The sequence below is a fragment of the Sardina pilchardus genome, chromosome 22 (genome assembly GCF_963854185.1).
Source record: "Sardina pilchardus chromosome 22, fSarPil1.1, whole genome shotgun sequence".
Taxonomy (NCBI): Eukaryota; Metazoa; Chordata; class Actinopteri; order Clupeiformes; family Clupeidae; genus Sardina; species Sardina pilchardus.
Genome location: NC_085015.1, coordinates 6,266,073 through 6,287,173, shown reverse-complemented (window position 1 = coordinate 6,287,173; position 21,101 = coordinate 6,266,073). Strand labels below are relative to the sequence as shown.

The following is a 21,101-nucleotide window of genomic DNA, read 5'->3' as shown; positions in this document are numbered from 1 at the left end:
ACTTTGGTGCGGCTCAGTCGTCTGTAAACGTGCAATAGAAATTTGACTTGACCTGATTTGATATATGATAAAATATATATATACATATATATATATATATATATATATACTGTATATATGAACTTGGACTTGACTTGGCCTTGATAAGACTTGACTTGTACTTGCCCGGGACATCTGTCTTGCCTCAGTACTTGACTCAGACTTCAGCATTAAGACTTGAGACTCACTTGTGACTTGCCAAACAGTGGCCTTGTCCCACCTCTGTAAATCAATCTCTCACGGCTATTGCACGCTGGCTAGCCTCTGCTTTGATGTGCTAGGAGTGGCTCCACCGCATCCGGTTTTATTTGGAAAGATTTGGTGAGGCCCCCTCCGGCGTTACCCCGTACGGCGCATGACATCGGGCAGGATAATGATCCATTTAGTCCAGTTTTAAGAATCTGAGCACCGTCTCTAAATGGTGTTGGATACTGACGTCAAGGGGCATTTTGCATCAGTGTCAATTTAATTACAGTTATGGTCACTGAGGGCCGACAGACTAGCCCTCACCTCACCTCATGGTATTACGGATGTTCGGAAGGGACACACTTTGCTTTTTTATTATTATTATTACTATTATTATTATTATTATTGTGCAGACGTTTTGGTGTATTGTCTTGACTGGCCTTTAAAGCATGGGCACAAAAAATAACATTAAGCTAATGGTAACTGGGGACAAACACATATAAAAAAAAGAGATACATAAGTTTTACATAAAGTCCAGCACATTATGCTGAAGTCTGCCTCATTTTCATTTCAAAGGCTGTCTGCATTGCATCAGTAGGCTGGGTGAACCTTGCATGAACTTCCAGCAAATTTGCTTCGGAACATTCCAACCAGAAATCTTCTCGGGTCAGATTGAAAGGGTCTATACTAAGGCAGTGATTTTGCAAAAAAAAATTCTACGAAATTGGAAACTGGGTCATACGCTGAGAATTAGTGTACGGTTTTGCAGATTTGTTGTAGGGAAATGGTGTTTGAGTTATATGTTTCGACAAGTTTGATTTAATTTGGTTTTGATTAAGATTTAATTGTGTTCAAACAGCTGAAAAAAGAAAAAAACTGTAGAATAATTGTTTTAGTACCCAAAGATGGCCAGCAGGTGGCAGCAGGGCAGCAGATTGGCTAAGGAGGCCACATTACTGGATTCTTTCCCCTCTAGTGCTGTTGGCTGTTTAGCTTCTCTGGCTAAAGCTGGTTATCAAGATATTTAATATCAGAATGCTCAGTCCTTAAAATGTTTATGATTATCAACAGCAATAGCAACCCCTTAGCCTTCAATGTTTTCCAAACCTTTTACAAAAAACAACTGATTGGCCATCAACCAAATGTTGTAATGTTGGAATCATATTCTATGAGGTTCCCTGACAGTGCTGGCTGTGACCTTTCCCCGAATATGCTGTCAGCAAAGCAAGCATTACATTTTACATAACATTTAGCAGACACTTTTTTTTCATCCAAAGTGACTTACAAATGTCAATCATATTACAAGGGATTAGGCTACATTGTCCCTGGAGGCACTTGGGGTTAAGTGCCTTGCTCAAGGGCACAACGGTAGAAGCCGGGAATTGAACCGGCAACTTTCATGCTACTGCACAGTAGCCCAGCTCCTTAACCACTACTACCAAAACAAGCAAAAGCTACATTATGTCAGCAGCCCTCGTGAAGAAGGGGCTTGTTGAACTCACCAACATCGAATTCAAAGCCTTTCTCTGTGAAGGTGTGGCAGCATCCACCGGCCTGGTCGTGTTGCTCCAGCAACAGAACCTTCTTTCCTTGTTTGGCTAGCAACGCGGCGGCGCTCAGGCCTCCGAGACCGCTGCCGATGACGACGGCGTCCAGGTTCTCGGGGATTCTCTCCCTAGTGAAACCTACACAGAGGAGGAGGCGACAGGGGAGAGAGACACTTTGAAACGACCAATCATCACACAAAGACAAATCAGTGGAGGAAGAGAGAATCAGGAGAAATACGGATTTCAATGAAACCCATGAATAGGACTTCCTGCTTTCAATGATGTAAAATGATGATTTTTACATCATTGAAAGCAGGAAGTCCAACATTGAAATCTGTATTTCTCCCATCTCAAGGCAAACTGAGGGAATGATGCAGGACCATTCAAAAACATGACTGGTTTTCTAAAGATGCAAAGCTTAATGCTAATCGGTGAAGTGTCCCTTTAAACTGTTTACCCTGTTATTAGACGCTTTGGGTAAAAATGCGTCAGCCAAATGTGATGTAATGTAAGGTAAAGATTACTAATGGACTATTCCCTACACTGGACTAGTTGAACCTTCTGCTACTACAAATGACTTTACTCTACTGTAACTGACCCTAGGCAGATGGGTTGGGCCCTTGAGTCGTGGATCTGTCTGAGGTTTCTTCCTATATGTATCTCCAATTCTAGAGAGTTTTTCCTTGCCCCTGTTACTCATGGGCTCTCTTTGAATGTTTAACACTCTGTAAAGCGCCATGAGACATGTGTAATGTTTTGGCGCTCTATAAGTGAAATTAAATTGAAATTGAAATTGAAATGCTGAGGCTAAATCTGAAGCAGGAGAGAGACACTATAACACTATAAATCCATTTTTTAAAACATTAAAAAGTAATGCTGTTTAATTGTGTATTTCAGGTAAAACAATTAAAAAAAAGCAGTTGTTTTGCTTTAATTGAGTAAAGATAAATCAACTAAACATGACCCAATACAGTTCCACTGAAATTACTTGGAAAACAAAATAAAATGAAAAAAAAAAAAAAATGATTTATGAAAATTCATTAAAATGGTGGAAAAGAACTCTTCAAACGTTGGTGTGTCCCCTCCGGCAATACTGCCCTGCGTAGAGCGCGTGATGTGCACGGTGGAAACTGAAACACTGATGATGTTATTGTTAGTCGGGCAGGATAATGATCAATTTAGTCCTTTTTCAGGAATCTGAGCACCGTCTCTAAATGGTGTCATGGCGCCATGGGGCATTTTTATAAATTCTTCCATGGTGTGGCTTTAATTACAGTTAGGGTCACTGAGGGCTGACAGACTAGCCCTCACCTCACCTCATGGTATTATGGATGTTCGGACGGGAGAATACTTTGAATTCATTTATTGCACAGACGTGTTTCGGTGCAGTGCCTTGACTAGCCTTTAAAGCTTGTGCCTTTGACAGATTTCATTATATATATAAAAAAAATACTACAAAAATACACTTCAAAAGAAATAAATAAAAATGACTGTATTGATTGTAATTAGTAGTTAAACACTTTATTAGTGCATATCATAAAGTGTGTAAACACTTTATTAGTGCATATCATGAATATAAACACAGACAGGTGCATTTCAGAAAATTAGCTGATTAGACCTCTTCTCAGGTTGACACATTTGTTATAAATTATTTTTTCTAACATTTTGAGATACTGGATTTTTGATACCCAGGAGCTGTGAGCCATTATCCAGATTCTAATCAATTATCAAGATTTTAAAAAAATAAATAAAATAGAATATATGAAAGTTTTATTTTTTGAGACAAATTACGGAGAAAAATAATTAGATACACCAGTATAAAATAATATAAAAAGAATAAGATACACCAGTATACAATATATAAAATATACGTTAATATGTTATGTGTGAGGATGGATAGGGCCACTCACCTTTCTTCAGCACCTTATCCCTCTTCCTCTGGTCCAGTTCTAGTGGTTCTTTGGGCCTCACCGACTCCAGAGAGAACGGGCTGCGCGTCCCAAACAGGAACCAGTAGGTTCCCCCGGCCAGGCCCAAGAACCACACCAGAACCAGCAGCAGCCACATGTTGAGAGAGGCAAGTCTCTGGTTCAGAGACCCACACAGCAGACAAGTGATATGCAAGCAGCAGGCACTTATACGCAGAGAGCAAGAACCGATACACACTTGCAAAGACCAAAAACAAAACAAAAAAAATACAGAAAGAAGTAATATCAAAACATATAATTAAGACTGTACCAAAACAATGAGATTTTTGAAAGAGGAAATTAAGCAAGGAGGTATAGAGAGAGAATACCAGAGGAGGATAACAAAGTGTTTCACTGTCCAAGACAAAGAACTGATACACACATGCACAGACAAAAAAATACAGAAAGAAGTTATATTAAAACATATAATTAAGATTGGAAGAAATTAAGAAATGAAGCAAGGAGGTAGAGAGAGCATAACAGGGTTTAAGGATAAAAGGGTTTCAGTGTCCGAGAGACAGACTGTCACAGGAGGGCTTCTCCTCACGCTTATATGGCAATATGGGAGTGGCCTGTGCACTTTTTGTAACCATAATCTGACCAATTAAAATAAATTACTCATACAGTCACTTCTACTCTAAACAGAAGACATCCTCTCAAAACATCTGAGGAATAACTGGCCATAAAGATAAGAGACTTGACAACGATCATCGCCTGTGATCACATCAACATCTCCTAGTAGCCTAAGTATTGTATCATTTGTCTGCATCTGATCCTGTTTTATAATGTCTCTTATAATGTCTCAACCAGGCACTACATATGATAACCTATACTCCTATACACTGGCTATCTGTAGACTGTCTGAATCCACACACACGTCTGAAAAGGGGGAAAAAAACTGCTGACAGGAAGGCTAGAACAAAACAGAATGTGAACATTGGCCCTATGGTGCAGGCCTGCTAATCTGGACCTACCTACCCCATCATGATGTAAGAGTTGTAAATAGTTGTAAATGAGTAAACTCTTGAGCTAAATTCTCATCTTTGTCATAGTGTGGTAGGGAGGAGTGTAGGAGCCAGAAGACGACGCGAAGGGAATGCATTTAATGAGTCCTTAACTGACAACTAACTAAGCAGGTTCAGATTGTATAGACCCTTTCAGTCTGTCCCTATAGCCTGGATAACGCCACCACGTCGCGCAAAGCCGCATGGCTCGTCTGTTCCAAGTCTGTTTCCAGTTGAAACGCTCCAAAACCACGCCGGCACTTTAGCTCGATGTTGCTTTCTGTGCCGCCGGAAATGCCTTAGGAACACGTTTGTGTATGCAGTTGGGTCTATTGATGGGTTTCATCAGGTCAGGTCCCTTTCCACAGTTGTATGAAATCAAGCACATATATTAAGAACGCAGACTGCATGGTGCTTGATTGATACGCCTGGAAAGGGACCTCATGAAACCCTTGAATATCCAGTATGAAGACAGCCATACAAAGTGGTTGGCTATGAAACAAGAATGATGTCTTCAACCCTGTGACAGAGCGCACCGCGTCTGTCACGCAAGCGGGCGCATTCCCGCCAGTAAGAACAATGGGTACGGAGTTTGCGCTTGAACAGACATTACATACAGTACACACATACAGGAGATAAAGAAAAGAAATGTTGAAATGCATATGTTGAAAAGTAAAGAATAACTATGTATTGTGCCTTTGTATGTATATATACTACAAGGAATAGTGAATAGGCCGTGCGCTAAACATGGCTTTATTTCAGTAGCGGGGGATGCAAGGCATAATGTCGGGACAGTTGTGGCGGGTTTCGTGCGCGCACAATTTATATCTTAAGTGAAACCGCGGTGACTTTGCCAATGTTTGTCTGTGTATGGTGTATTGTGTATTGTGTATTCACCTTACCTGATGGCTACCTGTCTTCCGGGGTGTTGGGGTGCATCAAGAATGTCGGAGGTGAGACCCATTTAAAGGGATGGGGCGCGCTCCCATAAGGGAAGCGCTCATAGAGACAGGGGTGTTTCAGTTGTTTTGTTTTATTTGTTATTTTGGGGGACTGTAGTAAAGTCTTGATGATTGCACATGAATGTTATAAAGTAATGTGTTGTGCGCATATAGTGTGTAGCCTAAGAGGATTGTGCTGATTGATTGTTTGTTCTGTTTGGTTGGCGCCAATGCATATAATGGTATGGAGCGTTTCAGTCAAGGATGGCCTCTGTCGTGAGAGGGTACATTGTGTCATGTATTGTGCGTGAAGGGCCTAGCTATTGGGCATTGTCCCATGTTTTTGTTTTTCGTTTGATCAGTGTTTTCTTTTGTTTATTATGTCATGTCTAACCTACCGGTAGCTTAATAAAAAAAAAAAGAAGTATTCTTCTACTTGGCATTTCTCGACCTGAGTCTCTCCATCTGCACGGACACATTATCACAAACCCACATTGATTGAAGACAGGCAACAAATCAGCCAAAAAGGGAAAGTGCGTGTGTGTGTGTGTGTGTGTGCGCGCGTGTGTGTGTGCCGGGCACTGAGAGCTTTTGCACGCTCTTTTCACGCTTTGGTGTGAGAAGAGCTCATAGGAGCAGGGGTGTTTAAACTGTTTTATAGGTGGTTTTCTTCCTGAATGAGGTTTGGTTGGGCATTATTATTACTAATTCACAAGAATGTCTCTTAGTAATGTGTTTTTCCTGTTTGCTGTGCTATCTCAAATATTGTGCATTTGCATTAATTGATTTGTATCAGCACATGGTTGAGACTGTTTCCTCTGTAGCGATAGGTCATTCCAAAAGATCTCAGAGGTAGGCATTATGTGTGGGCATCATCCCTGTGTTTATTTCTTATTTTAATCCAGTGTTTTGTTTGTTTGTTTACCTCCGCCAAGGAGGTATATGTTTTCATCGGGGACCGGCGTTTGTCTGTCTGTCTGTCTGTTTGTTAGCAAGATAACTCTAAAAGTGATGGATGGATTTCGATGAAATTTTCAGGGAAGGTCGGACATGACCCAAGGAAGATTATGTATTTATGTTTGTGTGTGTGGGTTTATTTAGGTTTGTGTGTGTGTGTGTGTGTGTGTGTGTGTGTGTGTGTGCGCGCGCGCCCCGGTGTGTAAATATGTCTGTGTGTATGTGTTTATATGTGCAAATGTGTGTGTGCAACTGTGCGTGTGAGTGTGTGTGTGTGTGTGTGTGTGTGTGTGGCGCTACACCTCAAAAGAGTAGATATGAGATTGGTTGACATGGCCCCTTGAGACCAAAATAAGAAGTTGGTCAGCCTATAGGCCCCAAAGGTTCTCGAGATATTCACTGAAGACCGTGTGGAGGCCCGGTGTAGTGGGAGAGCGACGGATCAAAACAAAAAACAATACAGTAGTTCCGTCACCCTTGTAGGGCTACAAGTCTCATGCAGGCCCATCTTTCAGTGTTCCAGGAATCATTAATGGAAAAAAATCCGGAAGAAAAAAAAAAACTGACTGAAGTTATAGCCACCGCTTTGGTAGTGTGGCACTCATAATTACATATTATTAATGTCATCAATGGCAACTTACAAGGCCAGTTACTCACTGTTTTTGAAAAAAAAAAAAAAACATTAGAGCAGGTGCATTGAGAAATGCCGGCTTTAAAATATATAACTGTTATTAGCCAAAGGTAATTCTTACGTAATTTCAAAATGTTACATATGTTCTCACATAATGGGTTCACGTCTTTATGTACTCTACAGAAGCATAGCAACCGCACTGGAACTCAAAATTCCATAACTGTCATAACTCTTAATTTGCTGTGCGTCTTATCGTTATCTGATAACACAATTAAGATAAGAATGACATGCAAACACACACTCAGACCTTATACACATTTATCTTAATTGTTTATCGCAGTGTCATTACAGAGTTGAGATAATATGCCGGTGATGGATGCCAAACAGCGTGGACCGTAGAGCTTAAATGAGGCAGTCATTTCAGGATAGCCTACATTACTTGTTGCATCAGAGTCCGCTGAGACACTTGAGCCTATAGTGCACTGTAAAAAAAACAGAACTTGCAGATTGTAAAATGAAATCAGAATTCAATGTTGAATGAACAAATATACCTAGGAAAAGTTCATATCACTTCTAAACATGAGTTTAATTATTTTTCTTCATCTGATGTTCAAGAGAAATGTGAAAGTAAAGCCTACCTTACATTGACAAGATTTGGGAAAGATTCTTGAAAGACTGTAGTCTTTTGAGTAAAGTCTGAATGAGGGGCATTAGTTAAAAGACTACAATCTTTCAAGAATCTTTCCCAAATCTTGTCAGTGTAAGGTAGGCTTAAGTTGTGTTGAATTGCGTTCTTCAGTTTTCGTTGACACCGTTGACATTCTTTTGCCCACAGATGTGTCCAAGGCTTCTAGTTTATGGCTATGGACAGATGCCAGGGACGTGCAGATGTAAATTAGCCCTAGGCTAACTCGGGTACAATACATGAAATGGCAACATTTACGTTTAAAATTGTACATGGTCCCTAATAAAAAACTAAATAAATAATTAAAAAAAGTGTTTTCAATAACACACAGTGTTCCAATTCACATACTTCTGTACTTGCAATGCACTTGTACACTATTAGCTATTGTAGCCTAAGTACAGAAGTATGCAAGTTGGAACAAAGACCAGGTTTGTTTTCTTTACTGTTTTGAATCAATGGACTTTTTTCCATTTGTTTGTTTGCATGACTTATGAACTGATTATTTGCTGATTGCTTTTTTTATTTCAAGATTAACGTATTTTAATAGATATGTATAATATTGTGAACTTGTAGAATTGTAGAAAGTAAAAAGAAAGACTTTGTCAAATATCTACAAAATTGTCACAGGCTTGGACCCAAATGCAGAACAACTAGTACAGGATAAGCTTGTTTGCCATGAGGAATACACAGGAACGGGGCAAACAAAGTGATAAAGCACAATGACGAAGCAAAAGAGCAAAAGAGCAAGGCACACACAAGATCTTGAATACACAGCAAACTAATCAGGAAACACAAACCATTGGACAAGGGCAAGAAGACAGGTGAGCACGGAGCGATGTAGTTAAAGAACACAGATGATAGGGCGAACGTGACAAGGCACAGGTGAGCTTGCTTATAGGCATAACAAGACTCCGGTAAGGGGCGGAGACAAGAGACAGGGAACAGACACACGGCAAAATGAACAGTTCCACTTTACTTGAAGGTATGCACAGAGTGGCGTGACACAATCAGGAACGTATCAGAAACATTATAAACAAGTCGTAAATATTTATGACATAACGCTTCTGTCATTAAGTGTCATTTGGCTTTTGCCATGACAAGATAGAGTTATAGAGTTATAGGATTAGAGTTAGAGGTTAGGGTAAGGGTTTGTGTGTCATGACACAGTGTCATGTGCTCATACAGTACTAACCCATACAAACCCCAAACCATGACGAAAATGAACTTCCAGAACATAAAATATCACAAACCACACTGCTGAGACCAAGACGTACAAAATGCACAGGACAAGTCCAGCATTAACATGTCGTGAGCTGAGAATTATAAGGTTCTATCTCCATTTTGGTCGAAATTGAGTTTTTGACATCATCTGATCCATTAGGTGCTTATTAATGCCTGTGTGGTGTTATTTTTGTAAAAAAATATATTTTTTGTTAATTATTAGCAAAATAAAAAGGTACTACATAACAGTTTTGCTAGCTATGTAAAACTTTGATGCTCAATATCTCAGAACTACCCTAAACGGAGATAGAACCTTATAATTCTAAGCTCACGATGTGTGCAGGGCTTCTCCTACATGGCCAGCTGGCTAGTCCTTGACCTCTGACCTCTGGCCTCCATTCTGTGGCAATAGGTGAGGCACCTCTCGGTAGCGCCGGTCCCAACCATGTGCATTACACGTACTGCACGTGACCAAATAAATCACTAATCACTCATTTTCCACTGTACTGCAACAAAGTACACCTATAAGATAGCCGATAGCCATAGCAATGCTGAAGAAAACAACTGTGATGTCACTGACGTCACCTTTTGGTACCGGCTCAGCTCGCTTGGAACCCCAACGGAGGTGATACCAAAAATAATACCAGGTACCAGGTACCAGTTTTTTTGCTAATGGAAAACCAAAAGAAGCGAGTAGAGTCGAGTGGAGTGGAGTGGAGTGGAGCTGATAGCATGTCGTGGAAAAGCCCCGTAAATCACACGCTGTATGAGGAGGCACCACAACGTCCCGATAAACAGGCCTCTATCCTGTGGTGCCTCTATCCCTCTGTGGGATTACCCAGAGCTGGTTAGTCACTGGGTCAGAGGCGCAGACTGACTTCACGTCATCTGCCTAAAGCCTACCTTACATTGACAGACTTTGCAAAGATTTGGAAAAGATTTTTGAAAGACTACTGTCTCAGACCCTCTCACATCTAAAGACAATTCATTGAGTTTTTAGTCACAGTCTAGTCACAGGCCAGTCTCAGATTAGGATTTTGCAAAGACTGTGGGTCACTATTTACAAGACTGCTGCTAGATTCCTTCAAATTATTTCCATCGTGCAATAGGCTACACGTCATCATTAACAGGAAATCACATGATAGCCTACTCATATCAATGTATTTTTTTCGCGTTTCTGCAGCATTGTTTGATGTGTGACATCACTAACAGATATAGAGTTGTTCTGTCTCGTAGAATAGCCGACTAATAAATTATAAGAAATGAAATAACAAATAATCATATAGGCTACAGCTGTTGCCTATTTTGCCCCTTCCTGTTTTCGTGTTCGCGAGAGGTTACTATTGGTTTTTAATGTTCACGTCACTATTTGCATGAGCCACGACTGAAAAGACTTCCGATAATATCAAACATGTTTGATATTGTCGTAACGCCAAAACTAGAGAAAGACTGCCTCCGACGGACTTAAAACCGCTAAGATTGGCACCTTACACTAAACGATTTAGATGACGGGAGCGCGCTGCGATTCTAGCACAACTCTCAAGATTTCCACCCGATTTTGGAAATTTAGTCGCCGACTGTTAAAACAGGCCAAAATCGTGCAATGTAAGCCAGCCTTAACGCGTGTTATGAGTTTACCTTTAAAGCATCATGTGCTCATGTTTATACAGATCTGGAGGGACCACAGTTTCCCCCGAATCCAAAGTGTGGGACTGCAGGGCATGTTTTACTGTACAGTACAGGGTCCTGGAATTGAGGGGTTGTTAGTTTAACTGCTAGTTCATGTGTTTTTCTTGTTGTTGTTGTTGTTGTTTTGAGGTACAATTTACAATATTTTCTGCAATGCTTAACATTCTCTCTCTCTCTCTCTCTCTCTCTCTCTCTCTCTCTCTCTCTCTCTGTTTCACAGGTATTTAGTCCTGTCCACATTCTCCATGAATAGTAGAATAGTTGTCCAGCAGCGTAATGAGCGGACGAGGTCTAATTGGATGAAAGGCTTGACTTATGCTACCTGAGAGAATCCCAAGCAATGAGCTTAAGAGCTTGACCACAGGAAGCACCTGCGCAGGGGGGGCCACTGACACACAAATCCTATTTAACCCCAAAGCCAGTTAGCTCTCCGCGCCTCACACACTGCGATATACTGCACAATACACAGCCTCATTCACTCACTGCTTTTACAAAGAGACTAAATAAATATTGTTCGGATTTTAACGGTAGTGTATGTGAATCCGGTGAATCCATGGCCTTTCTATAGCAGCTTTGTGTGTGTGTGTGTGTGTGTGCGTGCATGTGTGGAATCTCACTGTAGTACCACATATTGTAGGAGATGTTTGGAAAAGTGTCCTCTGTTTCTTGATTTTAAACATGCAGAATGATTATACTAGGATTAGAGCCATGACCCACAGACACTACAATGAAATCAGAATCCTGACACCTCTGCATAGCTAAGTGGCTTTTATTTTACAAAGACAAACACCAGTCACATCGTGGGACACAGTAATACAAATCAGACTGAACTCTAACAGAGCCTCTCCACCACACACACATGTACATGTTTTGAACAGCGGACATCCGAAATCACCCTAGGATCCACGACGAAACTGACTAGTCCCAAGGAACCGAAATACAAAAAGAGATATTGACAGACTTCGCCCTGTTCTAGACAGGGCCTGTGCTATGTAATAGTACAGCCACCCTTCTCCTTGAACGGGTTTTTGTCATCAGGGACACCCTTCATGAGGGGATCTTCACCAGACTGGGCCTCCACCCATTCGATCGTCTCTTTGGCAGAAGCAGAGATCTGAGATCAGGGAGAGAGAGAGAGAGAAAGAGAGAGAGAGAGAGAGAGAGAGAGAGAGAGGAGAAATACATTTATAATTGGAATACATACTTTACTTATTATAGCCATACACTATTCTGTCATTTCAGTGTTCTACTTTATACATGTATTATAAATAACACACATATATATATAGGGTTTTGTATTCAGCCACTACTTAAACACCTCAGTGACTATCTCCAGGATGATCAATGGAAACTGAACCTCAATTGACACGCGCACTGAGAGTGAAGTGACCGAGCCTGATAAATGACTAGATCAAACATATCATGCTGCCTTTGCTCACCGCTGTCCTGGGCGTGCTGACTTCCTTCTTCAACTGGTCAATCTCCATTTTCAGGATGTCCTTCTCGGCCATATCCCGAGCCATCCTGCCTGTAAGAGCCAAGCATGGGAGGCGGTCATGGAGGAGGAAAAATATATACCATTGAAACCATAACCGCTAAACTATAGAACAGAAAGAATGTAAACAAACAAACAAAATAACTGGTATATCAGTCTAGACAAGGAGCAGTTCAGATCCGTGAGTTGGTGTATTCTCAAATCTAGAGAGTGGATAAGCTTGTCCTCATACACTCGTATCTGCACAGAATCTGAAGCGCGCAAACAGCGTGTCCATCTTCTGACATAAACACGGCTGAGAGCAGATGATGGCTACTCATCTCTTGTGTCAGAATTTCCCACAACATTCTTAAAAGACTGAACTACCACCTTGCAAAGCATTAAAGTTGAACTGCAATCACTATCCTAGTTCAAAGGTTTGCTTAGTTGCTATTATTTAGAAAACATCCACTTAACAAAGTGAGATCAAGATCAAGATCACAATCACAAATCAAGATTCAAGAGTTTTTTATTGTCATTCCAAACAACCACTTTGAGAAGTGCAGTGTGGAACGAAATTGCGTTGCACAGGACCACCATAAAAACAGCTAGAAGCAGCTAGAAGAATACAGTTTTAGAATAAATAATTTATGATGTTGTAAAATATATATACAGTATATATATAAATATAAAATATATATTCATATATATATAAATAAGATAGCTAGCCATTTAGGAGGATCCCATTCTTTAGACTCATGGTCCATCTGCTCCTCCACCCAGCGCTCACCTGTTGATCAGAGTCCCTCCCAACAGTCAGAAAAGTGGGGATCAGTGTCCGGAGAGAGGAGCGGGAGCTGCGTGCGCGAGCGTCCCTTCTCTCTCGTCCCTTCCTCGTCCTCCTCCTGTGTCTGCCGGCGTTCTGGTCTGCCTCCCCGCTCCGCTCTCCTCTTTCTGCTGCTCTCGTCCAATCACGTCGCGGCACGGGACCGGGATGAGATGATGTCAGCGGTCCTATCCCCTCTGATTTAATTAAGACAGTTGAGGAAGTAAGAGAACTGAACCCACACCCCACCCCCACCACCACGATCTCATCCCTTGGCTTTTCCCCCTGATCTCACCCCACCATCTTAACACAAAGGTAGGGGAGAGAGGAAGGGCAATGGGATGACGGCCTATTAGAATGGAGGTCAACGTGTACTTGACCAAAGGAAATCAGGGCAGAAAGTTCAGGTCTCCGCTAGATGCTGACTCTCATCAGGTGACACACTCGGGACCAATCAGCAGAATTAAACCGTCAGAGAAGGCCACATCTTATTGGATATCATTCCACCGCTATCATTATGTCATACGAACAGAACTTACCAGGAAAGTGAGCGAAGTCTTGAGTGAATACAAACTTAAACACAGAAGTGTATCTAATAAATAAATACAAAGTGAATCTAATGAGTGAATTAGTGTGTTTCTCATTAATGGTTCCTTTGCCTTAATCCTTATCACTGGTTCCTGTTCCTTGTCCATGTTTACATGACTGTATGCACATTACGCCTAATAGTTGGCTTATGCTTACATGCTTTGGAAAGACATTCTTGCCATACAACTTCATAGAATAGAATAGAATAGAATGGAATGGAATGGAATGGAATGGAATGGAATGGAATAGAATAGAATAGAATAGAATAGCACAGAATAGAATAGAATAGAAATGGAATGGAATGGAATGGAATGGAATGGAATGGAATAGAATAGAATAGAATAGAAACTTTATCAACATCAATCTAAATAGAGCATGCTATCATGAACTTTCTCCACTAGCATCCACAGGCTTGGAGCCCTTGGTACGCTACCATGAACCCCCCACTGCCCCGGGGGGGGGGGGGGGGGAGGAGATAATCCCTCTAAGTGATCTTATCACTTAACCTCCCAGCCCGTCCTCTCCCTCACCACGTCCAGCTAAATCAAAGATGGCATCGTGACTTCAGTGTTTCAGTGACTGCGTAGTCCTGACTACATCCTCTTCATCGCATGGCCCAGGGTGCACTAGGAAAAAGGGCCATCGAATAAAAAGGGTCTCAAAAAAGAGACAGAGATGGATGGCTATGATTTCACAGAGTCCTACATTACTCTGGAGCTTCCTGCCTGAAAGTAGGCTACTGGGCTCTATCTTTGCACGGTTTGTGACAACCACTTCGCCTTTGTCCTACTAAAGAAGTTCCACTGAGACTGTCTGGTTACGGGAGCCTTCACTTTCTCACACTATTTTAGTGGTGACCCATATCTTCATGATCAGTTGCGCTGTTCTGCGCTCACCTACATGAGTGTGTGTGTGTGTGTGTGTGTGTGTGTGTGTGTGTATAAATGGTGGATGTGAGTCCTTGGCTAAGCCTGTGGAAGCTTGTTGTGGCACTTGCCTTACCTGTAAGCTGGTTTGCAGGATCTGGGTTAGTCTCCTCTGGGGGGGGGGGGGGGGGGGTGGATTATCGGGGAGACGTCACTAACAAGCGGCCAAGTCCCTCAGAGAAACTTCAAGAAGTCACTATAGGAATGGTGGTGAAATGGCCGCCACCAAAACAAACGCTGACTGACGAACGCAGACTGGCGTCTGCTGCCCTGGCACACTTGGCTTGACATTGAAACGATTTAGGGTTGACACCAGGACCCAAATGTCTTGAAACTAATATCTCTGGACTAACACATCTGACATAGAGAAAGGCAATCTAGTGATCTCAATGGATATAATTAGAGGTGAGGGTTGGCCAAGAATGAGATTGACACATTTAGGTAAAATGGAAAACCCTCAACTGTTTTTCAATATGAATGCATCTGTAGGCTACAGAAATGAATTTAGGAATGTCTTGACTTTTGTGGGTGTCTTGATTTGTACGATTATTTAGCTTGATGAAGCTAAATAAGCTTGATGGAGCACTGATGAAGTTACAAAAAATGCTGTTGAATACTCCAAAGGTCTTCTGACCATTTTACAAAGGAATAATCAAGACACAGTTGGGCTGAGAAACATAAAGTCGCTTACTACAGGTGTTTCAATAATAGCCTACCTATATGATATGTAGCTTACTAGGAAGACCTTAACTGTTTTCGAGGAACTCTCCCTCTCATAACCTCCCCACAATGAAGACCATGAAGATCAAAGTTCAAAACAGAGGACTCTGTAACTCTGTAAATCACTAACTCTGATTGCAATATGGTTGTTTGATATTTTCAGGGTCCCTGCAATATAAATGGTACTGTTTTGAGAACAAGCAGCAGGCCCATGACATTCTATATTCCTGTACTGATAAGAAGGAGGAGCATCAAGCTTAAAGGGTAGCCTAAACCAGTTAAATGTCCTACCTGTACCACAACAACCTCAAAATGCCCTTGTCTGTGGCTCATACTACCCCAACACTTAAGAGTAAAATTAGCACTTCTGAATATCAGGTTTCTTTCAAGCAAATATGCTTTAATCAACGGGCCTTATTCATCAATATATTCTTGACTTTGTTCTTATGAATCATGTGTATAAGAAATAAGTTTGTTTGTTGACATTGGAATCGCCAATGTCCTTGACCTGTGGTGTTCACCAGGGGTTGATCTTGGGGCCACTATTATTCAACCCCACAAGGACTCTCATGGAAACCAAAAGACCTGACCGCATTGCTCCAATACAAGTCCCTACCATTGGTTTCCAGTAAATCACAGAATTGACTTGAAAGCGCTTCTGCTTGTTTTTAAATCTCTAAATGGAACGGGACCAAATTACCTACCAGACATGCTTCAAGTACACCTTCCAGACCTTTCAGGTCTCAGGAGAAATACTTGTCATGTCGGGCATTTTGACCCTGAAAGGAAACGTGTGCTCACAGTTTGGGAGTACTTGAAGAATATCCAACGTGTTTGTGTGTGTGTGTGTGTGTGTGTGTGTGTGTGTGTGTGTGTGTGTGTGTGTGTGTGTGTGTGTGTGTGTGTGTGTGTGTGTGTGTGTGTCACTCGTAGGCTATCACTATCACAGAGTAATCATTCTGTGTGTGTGTGTGTGTGTGTGTGTGTGTGTGTGTGTTTTTTTTATGTCTTTTAACTAGGCTATTACTTTTAAAACACTTTTAAACGATTGCCCTTTTACACTGATGTAGCCTATTAGGCTACCGTGTATCTTTTCTTTTTTATTCTTTACTATCAAACTATTTTATTAGAGCTAGCCTGTTTGCTTTTGTTTATGTAAAGCACATTGAATGACCTCTGTGTATGAAATGTGCAAATAAACTTGACTTGAACTGTACTTACCATTACAGGCTATCACTGTAGAAAATGGACCAAGCAGCAAAGAAAAATGGGATGACCTTACTTTTGAAGCCATTCCTTCCTTCAGAGGCATGAGGCATAACCTGTGAATAAACAGGTCATTATGCTTCTATTTCCAGCAGCAAGACCTAGGCTAGGCTGAGGCTAATCATTCATTATTTTGTATGACTATAACTATTGTTGTTTGAGGCTAGTGTGGAGTGAATCTCATCTTATCAGCTGATCATTCATGAGGAATACAGTGAATAAAGTCAGAACAATTTAGAATCAACTTGAAATATCTCCAAGTGCCATCTGTGTGGCTGATATTTATAACTGTGTCAAACTGAGCAGAAATTACCATCTGATTAGGAGTGAAAACGTGTAGCAAGCTGGTTACAATATAGCATTGGCTAGCCTACTTAAAGGACAGAGAATGATGACTGAATTAGCCTAATGGATCATATTGAATGAACGTCCTAGTAACACAGAAGAACAGAACATAAACATCTATGTGAACTACAGAGGCTACAGATATTTAGCCCAGTTATCTAGCCTACATGACACCCACGTCCAGGTTTAGCTTCGGTTAAGATGTTTCATTCAGGGATTTCATTTTACTTCTCACAATGCGGCAGTGGTAGCCTGCAATTTCTATTTGTACCACGAGGTGGCGGTAACACACTTCTTTGCCAGTCGTGACCTGACTCCCAATCCAAAATGCAACGCGATTTCCGCCCGTAATCAACATGGCGGCCCCGGGTAGACGAGAGTTGCTGAGGACCTTATCCCAGTTCGGCGCTTTCATTCTGACCCGGTTCGGGTTCTGGAATTGTTTTAGCATGCTCATGCTGTTTGCTGAAAGAGCCGATGTGAAAAGGTAAGACGCAGAGTGACTGAAGGATCTAGAGTCGTTTCTTTCATTCATAGACAGCCAACTGCTAGAGTGTGCTAAATTAACTGATATGGACGGAGCCTAGGCTACCTTCTTACTGGGGAAAAGTTATGTTTCTGTCTTTGGAAAGTTAAACAATTTGACTGGCGAGATGCTTACGTTACTTTATGAGATAAATATGTGATGAACAGACATACACGTACTCTTATTTTGCCTGTTTCTTAACAGGAAAGACACTGACTTGACCAACTTTGCTACATCTGGTTGCAATTATACTGAACTATGTCTTTACAAATGTTCTATGTGTCTTTGATCAACTTGATATGCCTGGTGCTGTGCCCTGCTGTTTAGCAGTGCAGCCCTTTAATTTTGCAGTCCTTCTCCGAACCGTATGATTAACCAAGACTAGGCTACTCGTATTGCAGTAGCAACACCCTGTATTCCTGTTTAGATCATTGATAATGTGCCTTACTAAAGAAACCAAGAACACTCTACTTAACGTTACGGCGATGCTCCAGTATTTTATTTTAGACACCGTAGGCCTTTGGCTTTCTGTCACGCTGCTTTTTTTACAGTTAGTCTAACGTTAAGTTTGTTTCTTCCGTACGTAGGAAGCCCGATATCCAGGTACCGTACCTGTACATAGACATGGGTGTGGCGGTGTTGTGCGCCAGCTTCATGTCGTTCGGAGTGAAGCGTAGGTGGTTCGCCCTTGCTGCCGCTATTCAGCTTGCTTTGAGTACTTACGTCTCCTACGTGGGAGGACTGGTTCACTATGGAGACTGGTTAAAGGTAAGTCTGATATTTCAGTGTTCATGAAATTACCTACTACTCATTTGAGAATCATTCTTTGTTGTGGAACAGAATCTTCAATTAGAATGTTCAAAGCCCCCCCGCTGAACAACACACAACACCTACCTTACTACCATCATATGTGTGTGTCCTAACACCACCACCCCTCTCCCCAGGTGAGGATGTACTCCCGGGCCCTGGCCATCATTGGGGGATTCCTGGTTCTGGCGAGTGGAGCCGGGGAAGTGTACCGACAGAAACCCAGGACCCGATCACTGCAGTCCACAGGCCAGGTGTTCCTGGGGATCTACCTGATCTGCATGGTAAACTAGCTGTTGTTACAACACCATTACCACAACACACACGTCTATTATCGGGCCTCTATTTCCGGCAGAACTGGGCATGCACAAGGCTTCATGACACCAATCTCGCTCCAGCTGCGAGATCACAACACATGATTGGCACGATGTATTCACAACACACCACATGATTGACACAATGTATTCACACGTCGACTTTTGTCTACGGAAGGGGCGGGATATGTGTAGACAGCCATAACAGCCATAATGGCTTTACGAACGAACATCATAAGTTTCTATGGGAGATTCTTGTAGTGCTATGTCTCCTTAAAAGAAAGTCTCTAACTGAACCGAAGAAGGTCTTCAACTTACTCCTTAACACATCTTTGCTTCATCTATCTGTTCTTTATGATATATAAAGCACATATCAAATCAAATAGGAATGTATAAAACACATATCAAATCAAATCTTTAAAAAGCTTAAAATGTTCAGATAGATAGAGTCTTTATTGTTCTATAAGGACATTCTTTTACCATGTCGTAAGTTGCTTTGGTTAAAAAGCGTCAGCCAAATGTAATGTAATGTAATGTAATGTAACTGAACTCCAGCAGGACTCCGATTTCCAGTCCTAACTGCAGTACCATTTCCCGCCACCAGGTGTACTCCCTGCAGCACAGCCAGGAGGACCGCATGGTGTACCTGGACCACATCCCCGGCGGGGAGCTGACGGTGCAGCTGCTGGTGGTGGTGTTCGGCGTGCTGGCGCTGGCCTTCCTGTCGGGCGTCTACGTGCGCGTGGCCGCGCAGATCCTCTCCGTCATGCTGCCGCTCGTCGTGCTCTTCATCGACGGTAACCTCGGCTACTGGCACCGCACCCGCCACGTCGAGTTCTGGAACCAGATGAAGCTGATCGGCCAGAACGTTGGCATCTTCGGCGCCGTGCTGATCTTGGCCACCGACGGATGAGGAGGAGGAGGATGAGGAGGCGCCCAGGAGCACGTTCGGCAGCGTCTAACAGAGACGGACATCCCGGGTCCTGCCATATATTCTTTCCACCTGTAGACTTAACACAGGCGATAGCACCAATGATCTGATCTACCCAGTGGTGTAGTCTAAGAGACGTACGCAGTATATCCATCCACTTAAAAAGTATCGCCATCTCAGTATACCCTCTTAAAATAGGCAAGGTTACGTATTAACATTTGGGGTTGATCACAGTATACCCACTACAGCAGACTAGACTACACCACTGAATCTACCTGGCTGCTACTTAGGACGAGTCGGTCTGCTAAATGGTTGGGTCAAATACTTGGCAGAACTTTTACTTTCTGAACCCGGGATGTCCACCTCTGGCGTTTAAGTAGAGGGAGGAAGACCTCCCGACCCCCCCATCCTCACCCTCCTCCTCCCCCTCCTCCAGGTGAAGGGTGCTTGAACTCTGGGTCAGGACTGCGTCTCAGGCTCGAGGTCAGGTGGGAGAGAACTGAACCTGATCATGAACTCATTGGAAAGAACTGTCTAGAGCTTGCCAGAGCACAAACAGGCTGAAGAACGTCTCTTCAGCTCACTCCTTTACACATCTTGAAATCTTTCAGATGTGAAGCGTCCACAAAAAAAGAAGAAGAAAAAAATGGTTCCATCAGCTATCTGTTCTTTATAATATATAAAACATATATCATCATTGTAATGTTTAATGTTTACATTTGCTTGATTGTTTTTATAATTGTTTATTTATGAATAAATAAGTCTTGGTTTACTGTAAAGGCAGGTTACATTGCTGTACTTTAGGGACGCCTTGTCTTGGTTGCATGCAGCTCTGCCTTTTTGGTGTTGCATCCAAGTACAACTCTGCAGGTCTGCATTTTTGGTGTTGTGCAGCTCTTTGCATTCCTTTTGCCACTGCTTTGAGAACAGGCAATAAAAGATTTAATGCTTTTGTATGAAACACATGTTTTATGATTTATTCACATACACACACCAAGTAGGCCCTTATTTTAAATATATATGTTAAAACCCTTTACTTGAGATCCTCTTTTTGGAGTCTTATCAGCCATATAGCATTTCAACTCCCTAAGGTGCTAAGGAAACTAGTGAGATCTCTTGGGCCCAATCCCAATGCCTCCCCTTACACACTCACACACTTTGATGTGGGTTCCTGCGAACTTCATGAGGGCTTATTTAGGGCTGACCCATTGTGGAATTGTAAAGTGCTCGGTCACTCTCTCTCTCTCTCTCTGAGCCCTTTCCCCAAGTTGCCATATGTGAAGAGTTTACTGTATTACCTACAGTTCAGAGCATTGTGACATGAAACACCATGGTTTTAGGACATGGTTTACCAAAAGGGTGGCTGGAAGCTTGAAGAAAAAAAACCCTTGGTAAACGGAATCAGGAACTGATTCCGTTTATGCTGTCGCATAGCTGTTATTAGCGATTTGAAGCCTTACACGCTCACAAAGTCACTTACACACTCACTTATGACTGATGTCAGTTTAGTG

At 42.0% G+C, this 21,101-nt stretch overlaps 3 protein-coding genes across 3 annotated transcripts in view; 1 reads left to right on the top strand and 2 right to left on the bottom strand.

The window, feature by feature from the left end:
• LOC134070540 (inactive all-trans-retinol 13,14-reductase-like) overlaps positions 1-3,914 on the bottom strand; it is an 8,757-nt gene extending 4,843 nt beyond the window's left edge. The window contains exons 1-2 of the mRNA XM_062526924.1: positions 3,683-3,914; positions 1,728-1,910 (exon numbers count right to left, since the gene is read on the bottom strand). Coding sequence (XP_062382908.1) covers positions 1,728-1,910; positions 3,683-3,839 — 340 coding nt within the window. The 5' untranslated portion in view covers positions 3,840-3,914. The remainder of the gene's footprint in view (positions 1-1,727; positions 1,911-3,682) is intronic.
• A 7,706-nt stretch (positions 3,915-11,620) lies between these two features.
• Positions 11,621-13,257, bottom strand: gngt2b (guanine nucleotide binding protein (G protein), gamma transducing activity polypeptide 2b). Its single transcript, XM_062526565.1, has 3 exons — positions 13,132-13,257; positions 12,307-12,395; positions 11,621-11,981 (listed from the first exon to the last, which is right to left on the bottom strand). The coding sequence occupies exons 2-3, from the start codon at positions 12,388-12,390 to the stop codon at positions 11,856-11,858; spliced, it is 210 nt and encodes a 69-aa protein (XP_062382549.1). The 5' UTR covers positions 12,391-12,395; positions 13,132-13,257; the 3' UTR covers positions 11,621-11,855.
• Positions 13,258-17,350: 4,093 nt separating this feature from the next.
• tmem101 (transmembrane protein 101) lies at positions 17,351-20,551 on the top strand. The gene is made up of 4 exons (XM_062526887.1): positions 17,351-17,499; positions 18,126-18,306; positions 18,483-18,629; positions 19,264-20,551. Exons 1-4 carry the CDS (start codon positions 17,369-17,371, stop codon positions 19,570-19,572), a joined length of 768 nt encoding a protein of 255 aa, XP_062382871.1. The 5' UTR covers positions 17,351-17,368; the 3' UTR covers positions 19,573-20,551.
• The last annotated feature ends 550 nt before the right edge of the window (positions 20,552-21,101 follow it).